Source organism: Nipponia nippon, unplaced genomic scaffold, assembly GCF_047370975.1.
Source record: "Nipponia nippon isolate SJK-2023a ecotype South Korea unplaced genomic scaffold, ASM4737097v1 scaffold_3, whole genome shotgun sequence".
NCBI lineage: Eukaryota > Metazoa > Chordata > Aves > Pelecaniformes > Threskiornithidae > Nipponia > Nipponia nippon.
The window spans coordinates 16,944,577-16,959,942 of NW_028262347.1; the positions used below are offsets into that span (position 1 = coordinate 16,944,577).

The 15,366-nt window shown below is 42.0% G+C and overlaps 1 protein-coding gene across 1 annotated transcript in view; it reads left to right on the forward strand.

Moving 5' to 3' along the window:
* Window positions 1–14,851, forward strand: part of SLC2A13 (solute carrier family 2 member 13) — a 165,702-nt gene extending 150,851 nt beyond the window's left edge. Inside the window, exons 8-10 of the mRNA XM_087765967.1 lie at window positions 6,891–7,012; window positions 7,146–7,298; window positions 8,463–14,851. Of these exons, the coding sequence (XP_087622093.1) occupies window positions 6,891–7,012; window positions 7,146–7,298; window positions 8,463–8,689 (502 nt within the window). The 3' untranslated portion in view covers window positions 8,690–14,851. The remainder of the gene's footprint in view (window positions 1–6,890; window positions 7,013–7,145; window positions 7,299–8,462) is intronic.
* The last annotated feature ends 515 nt before the right edge of the window (window positions 14,852–15,366 follow it).

A 15,366-nucleotide genomic window follows, 5' to 3' on the forward strand; every position in this document is an offset into this window, starting at 1 on the left:
TCACCAGTGCCAAGTACAGGGGGACGGATCACTTCCCTAGTCCTGCTGGCCACACTATTCCTGATACAAGCCAGGATGCTATTGGCCTTCTTGGCCACCTGAGCACACTGCTGGCTCATATTCAGCCATCTGTTGACCAACACCCCCAGGTCCTTTTCCACCAGGCAGCTCTCCCGCCACTCCTCCCAAGCCTGTAGCGTTGCATGGGGTTGTTGTGACCCAAGTGCAGGACCTGGCACTGAGCCTTGTTGAACCTCACACAGTTGGCCTCAGCCCATTGATCCAGCCTGTCCAGGTCCTTCTGTAGGGCCTTCCTACCCTCCAGCAGATCAACACTCCCACCCAACTTGGTGTCATCTGCAAACTTAGGGAGGGTGCACTCGATCCCCTCGTCCAGGTCATTGATAAAGATATTAAACAGAACTGGCCCCAGTACTGAGCCCTGGGGAACACCACTTGTAACCTGCTGCCAACTGGATTTCACTCCATTCACCACAACTCTTTGGGCCCAGCCATCCAGTCAGGTTTTTTACCCAGTGAAGAGCACACACGTCCAAGAATCACAGAAGGCAATTATGTGTTAGAGAGAGCTATTTCTATGAAGTAATTATTTCAGTAAGGTCTTCTGCTTGAGTAAATGAAATATTAAGTAATTTTTAAATTTAATAGTGTGTATGGGCTATAGTGAAATATTCCTTGTGATTGATTTTAGGAGATTTTAGCAGTCTGTAGACTCTCTGTTTCTTTTGTGAGAAAGAAGATAAAAGAGGGATCAGAAGATAACAGCCAGTAAGGGAAAAGATGCTCAGTATGAATAATTGACAGTTATTTCTATATATGTTACGTGCTGCCTCCAAGCAGATCTGTAAGAAATGCTGATTTAAACATAAAACCTTATTAGAAATTCAGTTCTTCCCCTACAGCACACAGTAAAGAAGGCATCTCTAAACTCTTTGGCTCTGTAATGGGCAAAGCAACCAAGCTTCTAGGTTGTGTTTTTTGTTTTTTTTTAATTTATCTTTGAATATGTGCTTTCAGTTTCCCAGGTGCAGAGTACGAAGTGCCAGTCATTCAGCTTGAGGACAATAATTTTCCTGTTGGTATTGTTCTAGCCCTAGTAGCTGCTACTAAACTTACTTGGCACGGAAAACGTTGCATAGAGAAAGGAACTGGCTTTGTCTCTTTAGTTTAAGATTTTTTTGAAATATTTTGAACAGCGGCATTTACTATAGCGGTTATCCATTAAAGTGCCCTGGTTTCTGTTCTTTGTGCAGGATATCACCCACAGCTCTATGGGTATAACAGATAGATCCTATAGCGGGGAGCCTCCGCATGGTAAAGACTGTTTTTCAGTCATGTGCAAATGCATCAGCAATCTGCTGAGGTGCAATTTGCTTTCTTGCTGTGAACTAAACTATTTTTCCAAGTTTTTGAAGTGCGTACTAATATTTTAAAAACTCTTTGCCAGTTATAGCAAAAGGCTTCAATGAGCATCCCAAACTGCTGCTGGTATTTTTGCATAATGAAGGTTAAGCAATGTCTAGCTGAATACCATGAAATTTTATGGGTACATTTTTTTCAAGGCTGCATCTGTTTGTTCTTTTCAGTTTTTTTCAATTACCATCATCTGGCATAAGAAGCTTCATCTGCGTATTTTTAGCAGCATCTGGTTTAATGGATGAGTTATTTCTCCATGTAAACTACGAAGTCAAAGCAGTAGACACAAACTTCTCCAGAGGGGTGTGGAGCTATGGTGTGTCTTCCCTGAGGCACAGAAGCCAGTAGCTAGGGAACTGTGAGAAAGCTTAGGAAGTACTGATTCAGACATTAGTCGGGTTTAAATTAATTTGTTCACCTCCAGGAAAGAGTTATGCTTTGCTTGATACTTCAGATAGCATCTTACCATATGTATATATAAAAATTAAGCACAGAAAGGAGCAGAAATTTTTCTTAAAATCAGAATATACTGATTTATAGTGAAACTATACCTTACAGTTTCACTGGTTTCTATGGGTTGTGCTAATGTAACTATCTTGAATGTATATGGGTGGGTTAGAGAGGCCACTTGATGGACAGGATAGAGGCAGTTTCCAAAGTTCTCCTTAGTTACATGTCTGACTACCACTAAATTATTACACAGTTAATCTGGTACCTTGCTAAATTCTATCCTTTAAGTCATTTAAAGATAGTTAGGGGTCTGTTCAGACAACTAAATATCTTTAGCAGAAAAAGAGGGGCTTGAAGTTGTGTGAACTAACCCAAATGTGAAGGTCTGAATTCTTCCACAGGATGAATAATTGCTTGTGGATAAATAATCTTAGTTGTTCCCAAGCATCTCCCACAAAAAACCTTTCTCAGTCCAAACAGCAGCTACTCTAAATTATGTTTGTTTGGTCCTCTGTCCTTACCATGACCAGGCTTCAGGTGAAAAGATGAGTCAGTATGCTTGGCATAAATTTATATTGTTCAGTTGGATTGGCATGATATAAAAGTCAGCACTCTCCACAGGAGACTTCAAAGATCTCTTTAAAGGAGATTTTTTTTTTAAATCAAATATATTTGTGTTACACTGGAGACTAAGTTGGTAAATTGTAGATTATTATCATCCTGATAACCCAGACACAAAAGTCTGGCATACGAGCAATCCTTAAGTAGTTTTACTCTTGTTAGAACAAAGAAATGGGGGATTAGTGAAACTGTGAATTAGGTCTAAAATCTTTCTGTACCATCAGCACCTGATGTAAAAGCTTATCTCAGAGCAGAATGTGTAATTTTGAAATACGCCTGTTCTAACAAGCATTTTAAGGCGATGAATGATCACATTAGTGATTTTCTTTAGAAGTAATTTATTTCCTTAGCTTGATTTGATTTGAATTTTGACCTTTTAAGACTTTTGATCTAAATCCATTTAAGATGCTTCTGAAGGGCTTAAGAGACAACGAGAAGTCGGCAGCTTTCATATTAAAAATATAGGCAACTGTTCAGAATGAAACATTTAATTCCCACAAAAGCCATCTCTTTAGGGCTCACAGTCCTCACTCTACAGCAAAGCAAAAATTAATGGAAATTGGAGGAGAAAATCAGCTGGGTCTCTGTCTTGCGCTGTGCTCACTTGCCTGTGCTCTGTACTCTCTAGCCATTTCCCCATCTGTGGTTTTCAGTGTTGTGCTTCAGAATTATTCTGTAGCCAAATTAGCTCAAGTATTAGGAAAATTTAGATTGATTATCAAGGAGATGGTCTTATCCTGTTTCATCCTCTTGTTATCAGCAATAACATTGTAGATCACCCACACGGGCTCTTCTTCTCTTACCTGCTTTTATGTGCCGTATGAAGGTAATGTAAGGAGGTGGGGAGCAAAGCTTTAGATCTTCTGAACTACAGACCATACCTGATAAAGGATGGATTCTGCGATTATGAAGCCAAGCATATAATGCCCATAATTTAGAAATCTACTGCTGTTCTGATTTATTTCCAGTCAGTTGAATTGTTCACATCAATTGTTGGAAGGTCAGGTTCTCACTAATTAGAACAGATGTGTCTCTTAAATTATCTGTGGAAAATATGTAATGAAAGAAATTCATGGTAAAGATTTTCAGTGTAGCAGTATCATGTTTTCACTTTGGCAGTAATTTCAGAGGAATTGATGTGGTGTGTCTTCACTGTTTATACTGACACGACGATTACGCAGCATATTGGTATTTACAAACTCTTTGCCCTGGTACCTGACTGCATCCTTTGACTTGTAAGCAGTTTACAGGGCATTTTCCTCTGTGCATTTCAGCTTGTGAAGTGATGGGAAGCTGCTCGTCCGCTTTCCATCATAGATGGTCTCTTCATGCAGGACAGAATTCAGAATTTTATCGGATAGTACATTGTACAGTAATTGTTAATATATTCTTCAGCAAAACAATAGATCTTGTAGAAATAGTAGTATAGCAGTAGAATTAGCACAGTAACAGCTTGAGCAAATCCCCGGCCTTGAAGGAGTGTTATTTTTGAACATGCCAGCAAATGCAGATATCTTTGCTTTTACTCTGTGTACCATGCTGGTTTGCTACTGAAGGATAAGCAAAGCACAGTTTGTTACTGCAAAGTTTCTGTTACATCTTGTCTCGAGTGCTATTTTTCCTGTTTCAATGCTCTGAATCTGCTTTCTTGCAACAGAATTTCCTCTCAGTTACGGGCAGACAGCGGAGAACAGATGAGTGGCTTCGGCCATAGGAAGCTTTGGAGACATCTGATTTTCCCTTGTATTGTTTGTGTTCCACTCTGTCAAAAGTAGGACACATCTGGGGAAAGATGGTAGGGGAAGAAAACATCCAGACCTCCCGGCGGTTGTGTCTGTGTGAATCAGTACGTTGGTTTGCACTGATGGAGATGGATGCAAGATAATAAATCAAGTACGTCTTTGTTTACAGTAGCATTCAAGAGAAAGCATGAGGCTCCTCGCTGAGGAGCTGCCGATCTGGCTGGGCAGAATGGAGAAACCAATCTCAGCAGCAAGATGTTTTAAAATGCTAATCAGCTTGTATTCATTACCAAACACCTGCAAATGAAATTAGAGTAACAGCAAAAGAAGCAAACATGGTGGTGTTAAAACAGTGTGAAACTGAGCAATCCTGTGATCTGTCAGTGGTGCAGATGGAGAGCAGGCAGCTACACGGGGCTGAGCGGGAGATGGCAACAGGATCACCAGCTCTTCAGTAATTAATCTTTCAAACACCATTTCCTTAACATGTAAGGAACGGCGGGCTTAAACATATGGATAGTTCTCCAGCACAGTTCAGTCTTCTGTATGTCTTGTACCTGGGACATACCTCAAACCTGAGTTAACCTGCACGTGATGAGGAGTGTGTAGAGCAGTAGGGAAGTGTCAAGGTGGACACCATCAGGGAATGATCCGTGTCTCATGCTCGTAACATAAAAAGAAATGCTGTGCTGAGCCATGAAAGAGCCAAGTGACAGAAGAAGGAACCTGGGGTGATGCTTAGAAGCAAGATGAAGAAGTGGCAAGGATGACAGCAGTACTTTTGGCTGAGAAAAGGTGAAAAATCTCTGTCATGGAAGCTGCTAGTGTCTTCGGCAGAGGGGTGCTCCGGTGGCCAGGCAGCGGCTGAGGCCACAAGCCTGTTGTATCCAGGCATGAAGGATGTATCTTTGAGAGAGATGTTCACTTGGCCTGTTTTCTGTGTGTTTTTCACCTCAAGACTGAAAGTGAATCTGTATGCGCTGGATGAGATGGGCTTTCTGGGGGAGCTCAGCAAGGCAGGGCTGTGGCAGGGTGGAAACATGCACGCCGGCACCGGCTGCTTTGCCGGCAGCACGCCAAGGGCTCAGCATTTCTCCGGGGAGGGCTGGCACCGGCTGCTCAGGCACTGCTCAAGTGCAAGGTGGAACCACAAATCTTGCGGCTTACCGCCATTAAGGCAGCGGTAGGGTTTGGCTGGGGTTTCAGACGTGCGTTTTTCCAGGATTTGTTGGGTTAACCTCTCTCTTTTAAGAGCATTTGAATTGTAGATTTCCAGCTGTCCTGAAATTGGGTTTAGGACTTCACAGTGATATCCTGCCTTAAAAGTTGTCCTGTTGGTACACCCATGCCAGCATAAGGGAGATTTCTCCCCAGGACTGGTTGTGGGTTGGCCACCAGCACGTTCCTTAGCACATTCCTGTTCAGCCTGGGTCTGCCTGGTCATTTCTCAACAGGAAAGTTAGAGGAGAAATGTTTTGTTGGAAGTTGCTTTTGAAAGTCAACTGCAGTGGTGGTAGGTCCTCTGAAATGTTTCAGGGTGCCTGTTGCTCCACCATCTCTCCACTCGTTGCCCAGCTATGATTTATCACCCCTTGCAGTCATCTTCATTCTGGTTTTCCTACTGTCAAGAGGGTCATGTCCTTCACATAAGTGCTCAGCTGATCTGGAAATCATAATCCAGACAGATGTTCAGCTCTCTGTGATTTCTTCTCTCCAAGTGAATAACATTGTTTGCATATGAAAGGGTGGTGTCTGCCTAAGTCTTCTCTCCCAAAAGTACATGGTTTTTCAGCTGTAGCAATTGGTGTGGTTGCAGCTGAAAAATTTCTCTAGTTACAGTTATGACTTGTTGTCCCTTGAAACAAATGCTAATTTTAAAAAACAAGATTTATAACAAAAAATTAAGTTGCCTGTATTCCTTTAAAATATATTGTTGACAGTCAGATGAAAATACCTGGCTTTATACCTATTCCTAGAAATATGTGCTTTCCGTAGTCCTTGGAATAGAGTCACTTTTTCTTTCAGTTAACACAGGCACAGTTTACCTCTGGTCTGATTCTTATTTTTGCTGTCTAATTAGAAATGCTGCCACCTTCTAAATTATTTCACTGTGTAGAAAAGAGAGTATGTACTTCTTTTCCTTATACCTTCACTTGACCTTGGCACACTCTATAGGCATTACTGATTACACCCAAGGCGTGCAGCATATAGTTCATCAATGACTTCAGGACTAACTTCCATTTGACCTAAATCCTTGCATGCGGCATCTTTAGCTCGAAGTCCTGCTGCTGCAGCTCTTTCTCCACTGTGCAATATTCATGTGAATGGTCTCGTTGGCTTTGGTATGACCACTTGCATAGTAAAGATTATTCATTTGAAGATGATCTGTAGATACAAGGCAGGTGCTTAAAGTCAGGAATGTTCTGCTGGTTATGCTTCCGAAGACCAGGTTTGGGAAAAAGCACATTTCTGAATGTAGGCCTTGGCTCAAAGATCTTGATAAATTAAGAGAGATGGAGCTTTTTCATCTTAATTTACATTTGTCAGCTTTTCCTAAGACATTATATGCCATGTTTATATTGAGATGTCACCCATTTTCCTGAAAATTCTTTAATACTAAGTTTTATCGTTATTTTTCAGGTGTTCAAATGAAACAGTATTCAAAAAGGAAGACTTGTTCTGGGCATACAATTTCTGCCCCACTCCATACTCTTGGACAGCACTTCTGGGCCTTATTTTATACTTGGTTTTCTTTGCACCTGGTAAGCAACCGTTTGTTTATGCATATAAATTAAAAAAATGTAAGGGTAAAATGTCAAATAGTGAGGCTACATGTTAAATTTACTTTTGAGTCCAGCCATTAAACTGGGATTGATCTTTTTTCCTAATTCTTAGGGATGGGTCCTATGCCCTGGACTATCAATTCTGAAATTTACCCACTTTGGGCTAGAAGTACAGGAAACGCCTGTTCCTCTGGAGTCAACTGGGTTTTCAATGTGCTCGTGTCACTGACATTTCTGCATACAGCTGAATACCTGACGTACTATGGTAAGAAACAGTATGCGTCCGTGTGTGTGGTACTATCATTGGCGCATAGATTTTCTGCTGGTTCTGGGTCGCTCAGTTGGCTTTGCTATGAAATGTCAACTGTGAATGCAGTGTTCTCAACCCACCGTGATTTAGTAAGACTGGAGACCTGATATGACCTGCCTGGATCATAGAGTTTGGTCCAGCTTTCATAAGAAACATTTCTTTCTGTCCTTAACTGAGAACCTAGACAGTTGATTAAAACAAGGGAAGCTGGAAAAAAAACCACTTTTGACTTAGTGAAATGCTGATACCCACTTAAGGGGACAGCATCTGCAGTTTTCCAGTTTATGATGGCATCCAAGGCCAATATCAGATGGTCCTTGCAGAAATAGCTGTGTAAGATGCCACTGCCCCACTCCCAGCTGGTGATTAAGTCCTGTCTGCTGGAGCCTGCAGAGAGTTTGTCAGATTACTGCTCAGCCACTCCAGTACAAGTCATGTAAATTACATTAAGCTGCTAGGGAGTTGTTGTGACCTTCCTGTCATTACTAGTACAGAGCCTTTCACCCTACTTGTCAGTCCCTTGAGTCATCAATCTAGAAACACGCGGCAGGTGAATGTTTGTTGGTCCTTTGGTACCTTCTCTGACCCCTAGGTAAGGTGGGTGGCGGGAGGGAACGAGCTCTTTCTCACTGCTAATTGTCTCTGTGGAGGACTTCTAAATAATAATAAGGTGTAAGAGTCACAAGCATTATTTTAATCCTGACTATTTCTTTTTTGCTGAAGTTTCTTGCTCTGAGGGGTTGTCTTAGTGTGTCCTTCGCTGTTAAGATAAACTGAGAAAGTTCTTGCCTTTCGTATCTGCTTTTTTTATTGGATGTGCAACCATTCAATTGCTGTTTATTTTAACAGCGGAACGACTTGTCCAAAAAAGATGTGTATTATCTTCCATGTGAAACGGAACTGCTTTTGTTAATTTATTCTGTTGTGGAGCGATGCAATAAAGCAGCCTTCTACACCCACGGCCCCGCAGCTCGTTATTTTAACGATGCCTCTCCAACCATTGCTTTTACACACTCCTTTGGTATCTGCAGCCTGCTGCTTCTGCTGCTCCCTCTGCTCTGGAGCAGAGAAGGGACAGGAACTTCGGTAACCAACTGTGCCTGTTGCTTTGCATTGCAGGAGCCTTCTTCCTCTATGCCGGGCTTGCTGGCTTGGGACTGGTTTTCATCTACGGCTGCCTTCCTGAGACTAAAGGGAAAAAACTAGAGGAAGTTGAATCTTTGTTTGAAAACAGGCTATGTACATGTGGTATGTCAGATTCTGATGAAGGGAGGTATATCGAGTATATTCGGGTGAAGGGAAGTAATTACCATCTTTCTGACAATGATGCTTCTGATGTGGAATAATTTTCAGCTGCTGATGTATTTAATCATTTAAAAGCCTTCTGGGGGAAAAGCAGCTCTCTGATGACCTCACTGCCCTGCTTCTGGTCTGGTTCTCCTTTCTACTGTCTAGTTAAAAATGCCTTCACGTTCAAAAATGCTCCATTGGGGAGGAAATTTAATATGCTAGCGTTTTCTTGATAGCTAAAAGCAATGGCTTCCGAAAGAGATTGAATTCCATGATTATGTGAATTCACCACGCGTGCGCTACACTGCACCATCCCAAGGCATATAGTAGGGTGCGCTGTGACAGATGAATCCAGAAGGCTATCCTAGATAGTCAGTGGTTGTCCTTATCTTCAATACTGACAAAAGATAAAATAACAGAGTAGCTAATCAGAAAGCAGCCAACATCTGTCAGCTCCCCGTCCCATAGCAACTTAGCAAATATCTCTGCTGTGCAGTACAACGAATGACGAATGCGTAAGCTGCTGTAACGGTAGCCATTTAAAAGGTTTAACGGATTACGAAAATACAAATGTCTGCCATATCTATTGGAGGGAACATTTCCCAAATTTGCCTGAAGAGAATTTCCATTTTTATTTATTTGAGATAAGAAGTAGAGAGCCATACTCACCTGGGTGGAGGTTCACTAGAGTGGCGTACGTCTGTGTTACACCGGGTTTTCTAGCCGCTGCTGCCCCTGAGTACACACGATGGTTGGGAGTTGTGAGAGCAACCGCCAAAATTAACCGACAGCAGGAAAACAGAACTAAGGATGTGGCCACCCATACAAATGAACTGGTATATATTGCTAGGTACAATGTAGAGGCTTCAGCTCGTTGGAAAAAAATGTTTGTTTTCCTTTTTTGTATTTGAACATTTGGGTTCATGCCTACTTTTGAACACAAAATACCATTAGCTAAAAGAAAGAAAAGGAGGGGAGAGGTTTTGTGCTGCTAAACGCACAGTGGTCATCCCTCCTGCGCATTTTGCTTGTGAATAATCCTGTTGCCTTCAGTTATCTTCGTATGTGCAGAGTAAATGAATCCCAGCACGTTTTTCCTTCAAATGCCCTTAGTCAACCAGCGTCTCGCTGGATCTAAAGAGAAATATTAGCAATGAGCAGAAGCCTACATCTCATATTAATTGCCTTACTGAAGCATTGCAAAATTGTCAAGAAAATGTCAGGCGCAAAAATCAACTTGGCTGCCTTTAGCCTGGTAATGAAAATACGAATGGTATTTTATTCACCTGCCATGATTGCTTGCCTTGGCAAATTGAATTTTATGCAGCTACAGAAAAATATTATGTTATTTTTTTTCCTTGCCCTGTCCTCACTGCTTTAAGTCTTCAAAGATATGAGTTTGAAAGCATCAACAATTCAAATTCTTACCTTTGAAACATTTGCTTCATGAAAGAATGTGGAAAACCTCCTCTGCCTGCGGGCGTCCCCCCATTTATTTGGTAAAAATATGTTTATTTTTCATTGTGTAAAGATGAAAGAAGTTGTTGGGTTCATTAGCTTTTATAGATTTGCTTTGTGGGCTTTTCTTGGGTTGAAAAATATTTTGAATGTAGAATTACTATCAAAACTGAGACTGGACATTTGTTTCTAAATTATTTTTTTTGATAATGTGGGGTTTTGTTGTTGTAAAGAAGTCTGCCATTATGTTATCTGGTCTTCTGTGGGGGTAGCTCTTACTCTCCAGTTATTGACCTTCAGCAACTGGGTGTATTTTGCATTATTTTCTTTTTTACTTCAATAATCAAAGAAATATTTTTGGAAAGAAAACATTTTAAAGCATCCTTCTGTGACTTGGCTGGGACTGAAAGGGGAAAGCATAGTGGACAGAGGGAATTGCAAACGACTCATTGGGAAGAGTGGCCCGACCTTGAATATCTCCTTGCGCGGTGAAAGGGCTGGATTCTCACGCCTTCCGTCTTGCCTCCCCTTTAAGCGCACATTATTTTTATGCTTGAAAGCACCAGCTGTTGAAAATGCTCCAGCCAGGTCTCCAGACCTGTCTACAAATGCACCCGCCGCGGGATGTCTCTGTTAGGCTGTCACCTCTTTGAAACCTTCACCGAAGGTGCAGTACCTGAAATAAGAAGGGATACTTGGCACAGACAAGAACAAAAGAGTTTTAGGGGCAAATTGGTTTCTTTCTGAAACCGAAAAATGTGTGTTTGAAGACCCTTATTCGGAACAGTTTTGTTACCCAGAACAGCGTGTGAATAGGTGTGTAATGCCCAACCTGTACTTCCATGGTTGATTGGTTTAAGTGGGTATGTACTGGCTTTTGAGAGGAGGGACTTATGGTTCTGATGCCCCCAAAAGCGTGAGCCCACACTCACCATTACGCCGATGAACGTCCCCTTGCTTGACGTGCTTTGCTGGCGCGGGGTGTAAGGCAAGGAGGGCGTCCCTGCGCCGGCACGGTGTCAGTGCTGACCTTGCCCTTTGTTACACTTGTGTCCCCAGGTGGAGGAAACGGCTGCATTTATTGGGCATAACCAAAGCAAAGTCGTGGAAAGATTGCTGTCACAAGATCAGCCTCTCTTGTCTTGCAGGCAGTGCTGGGGCTTTTTAGCAGCAGACGACCACCTCTCTCTGCCGGCCTGGTTTCAGGGACGTTCTCAAAAGTGGTGCTCAGCTGCATACTGCTCTGGGCTCGTTTTCTCACACAACAAGTTCGATCCTACTGAAAGCAGTTTTCTGAAGGTTTGCATCCCGTGCACTTTTTCTCGAGGCAAAACAATTGAAACCCATGTGTTTTATTCATCATTGCTACTGGCTATGAGGGTGCAAAATGTATCGGCTTCTTTATTGTCACTCCCCCTTCCCTGCCTGCAGAGAGTCGGGTTTAAGTCTTCCTTTTAGGGTTGCTTTACACCAAGATAACATTCCATACCTTAGAAACACTGAACCTAGTACCAAGCATCGTGTGTAATAAAAATGAGATCAAATACTTGAGATTAATCTTACGCAATTAGGGTTTTATTTTTAGACTCTGTGAACATTTATAGTGTATGAAGAAAATTAAATAAATGTTTCTATTTTGCAAAGATTTTTTATATTTGTGCATATTTTAAGTTTTAAGAGATTTTTGCTAAGGGTAGACTTAGTAACATTCCAGATAAAAGAATGAAAATACAGTGTAGCTGAATAATTTCTTATGACAGGATTTTAATTTATGAAGTAGCATAAATAGTATGTCTAAGCACAATATCGTTTTATTGAAAGCTTTCTGCAGAAGATGTGAAATCGTTTCTTCACAAGGACTGCACACTTAATTCAGGTATTCTGTGCATCAGGAATGCTAGAGTAATACTGTAATTTGAGATATTTTAATTCTGATTAATCTACTGACTCTACATGTTTTGGTCTAAGAGCAAGTATAAAAGAAACAAGTCCTGATGCATTTTTAATCTTTTTAAATTTAATTCACATACAGTAGTTTGCTCACCATGTTGCAAATCTGGAGTGTTGGGGGGTTGAGATAATTTGCCACTTGTTTCTTCCCCTTGTCACTTTGTTGATCAAAATCAGTTTTTAACCAGAGAAGCAAACCTGTTTTGAAAATAGACGTAGAAACGAAGCAAGGCCCCGGGACTTGTTTGAGTTGCGTTGCTTCACGTGCACCTTAGATAGATCGCTCTCATAGACGTTGCTACCTTGTGAGTCGCAGTGACAGCCCTGTCCGCAATTTTGGGACAAGAGAGGTTATGTCCCAAGGATCATTGCTCCAATGCCGACTTATTTTTGCATGAGTTGGTAAATACAGCATTTCACTGGTGTAGGAGTTAGGGTTGGGAGGGGAGAAGAAAGACATGATGCATCAAAAGCCCCACGACGTCATGTTTCAGTAGAGACAGGTGTCGTAGCCAAAAGGAGCGGTCTCTGACTTCTCTCCCATGGGGGAGAAGGATGGTGGGACCAAGGGACTGTGCTTGGTCCTGTGGATGGGAACAGGGGGCTGGCAGACTCAGGGGGAGGAAGCACACAGGTGCTCCTCTCCCATGCCCACATGGAGGTGAGAAGGTGACGACGGAGTTTGCAAAGCTAGTCCTTTTTTCCTCGGTGAAATCTCTTTTGCCCTTCTTGGTCACTCGGGTTGAGCACTGAGGAGAAGTTTTGACTTTCAGGGGCTGCCACAGGCCCTGAGCAAGGGTCTTTCCTTCGGCCGGGAGGGTGTTGGGTGCAGTCCTACAAGTGCGCAATGGGCTAATAAGAGATAGACCCTGTACTTCTCAGCTTTATACCCAGCTTTCTACTTCTCAAGGTCAACGGTCCTCTAACGTGGTCTTGAAATTTTACTTGTACTTGCTTAAGAGGCTTTGTTAGCTGAACATCACTATGCGAGAAGGAGGCAGAGTCTTCACAGCATAGAGAGATCTCGGGGTAGAAATCAAGGCAGATGAGACAGTTCTGCGAAGCACTTTAAAGAGTAAGATATTTGTGCACTTTTTTTCTGAGAGAGTGAAGCTAACCAAACCCCATTCCTCTGCATTGGGAAGAAAATCGAGCTTTGTGTACCAGGCCAGAAGCAGATAATGCCACAATATGTGCTTTATGGCAAAATGTGTTTTTATTGCGGGTAACATTTACAGCTTACATGTAGCTGCTGCCTATAAGTGACTCAATCGTTCTCTGGATTTTAATAAGTCACATTTTTGTGCAAAAATCTTAGTGGTTTTCTATCAATCTTCATCGCCTTGTGTACAGTTAAGCATAATCCACAAAGTGATCTAGGTTGTGGCAGTGTTACAAATGTCAGCACAGTAAAATCTAGGTGAACATTGTTAAAGAAATATTGTTGTTTGTGATACCAGGGGTTAAAACTCCTTAAAGGCAACTATATATAGATTTTAAAAGTCTGAAAAAAATGGCAGTTCTTATCTATTTTGTGTATGTTTTCATATAGAGAAGGAGTTTTTTATGTGCCAATAACCATCACTGTAGTGTTTTGTAAATGGGTGTTAATGGTGTTCCCGAGTTCTGTATCTGAGAATATACTTTAGCCACAATGACCTGTTAGTGTGAACCAGCGGCATGTTTTTAATCTTACGCCTCGCCTCAGAGGTGCTCACTCGTCAGCTTCAGTAGAGCTCACTCAAGCCAGCGGAAGTTGGACCGGCATCAGGCCTCAAGAATACAGAGTTTATCTAAATCCCCGCTTTTTCACGTTGTCCCTACACGGTATGTTACATGTGAATGATCTGGCACGTGTAATTATAAAGCTTCAACTCTGGTTCAGTTACACAGCTCAATTCTATTCAGATACAACTTGTCAAAATTTGGTTTGACCTTTCATCGCATTTAGGTAACTAAGGGGCGCACTGTTTAATTATGAATAACATCCACCTATTTCTAAAGGAAACATCAGTTTCTGAAGAGTTAAAATAAAGGCAAATTTCTCTTGCTGCCTTAAACGTTACACAGACTTTGGAGAGGACTGACTGTATGACCATCATCGTGACTTGTGCAGGAGAAACTTTGTGGATCCTCAGCAGGTGTGAAACGAGGTGGTTTCGTGGTGCTGGGATGCTGTGGAACACTGCGGGCCCTGCTAGCGCACGCCTGCCGGCTGGTCGATTTTAAGTGTTCGAGTAGTCCCCATGAAATAGATAGGGTTGTTCATATGCTTGAAATCCTCCGTGTGCTCAGTGTCCTGCTGGTCCAGGGCATGGCTGGGAAGTGGCACGAGTCACATCTCCGCTTTCCATCGTGAATCTCACACCCCTGCAAAACCATTAACCGGATCTTTCTGTGACAAATCCTACGTAGAATATTCGAGATGTTACTGGAGACCAAATTGATAGTGATACTTCGGTGCCGAATAATAACATGCACATGACGCCATCAGGCATACTGTAATCCCTGGGTGCCTGTTAGGTATTCAGTACAAAACAGGTTTTGGCAAAACTAATTGTCGGGTTGTCCGAGTTACTTTTTAACCATGTCAAACATGTGCCATTTCCTTTTGCAACCAGTCAAGCCTATAATGTATGAAAGTGTTGTACATTTTCTGAAACTTAAGTGATGTAAAATTATTTAATTGACTTCTGATTGCTTTAATGAAGTTTGGTCTTTACATAAAAATAAATATCTTCAAAGAATTGTCAGTGCCAGAAGTGTAAATGAACAAAATAAAAGGTGAGATACTTAATTACAGAATCTTTCTCAAGGTTTCCTTTGTTCGGGTATTCGGGTTGCCTTTTACAGTTACAAAATTGCATTGCTCAGCAAAACGAGCTAAAATAGCCCAGGGGCTTGCCTGAAATAAGTGAAGGGTAAGAATAACTTTGAATATGATCTTAATATGATGTGTTTCAAACCAGAGAGCGTTTCTGTGACGATGGCACATGGGACACGCGTCCCTTCCTTCCCGGAGGATTTGTTTGAAGAGCTGAATGCAGCTACGCAGAGCTGCCGACTGTCCTGATGTCCCCCATGGGTTTTCAGTGTCCCCTGCCCAAACACAGACCAGGTTTCTGACAGCAATTTATACCTTCAGACTTGATTGTCGACTGGGGAAAGGGCAGAAGTTGCTATTTTCTAATGGGGAAATGTCCTAACTCTGTGTGTTTTATTAAGAAAATAGCTTAAACCAGTTTGATGATTAACAAAGAGCAGCAGGACTGTGGCTGTGCCCGCCAGGGGCTGCCCCGGCTGCGCTCCCCCGTGCAGCAGAGGA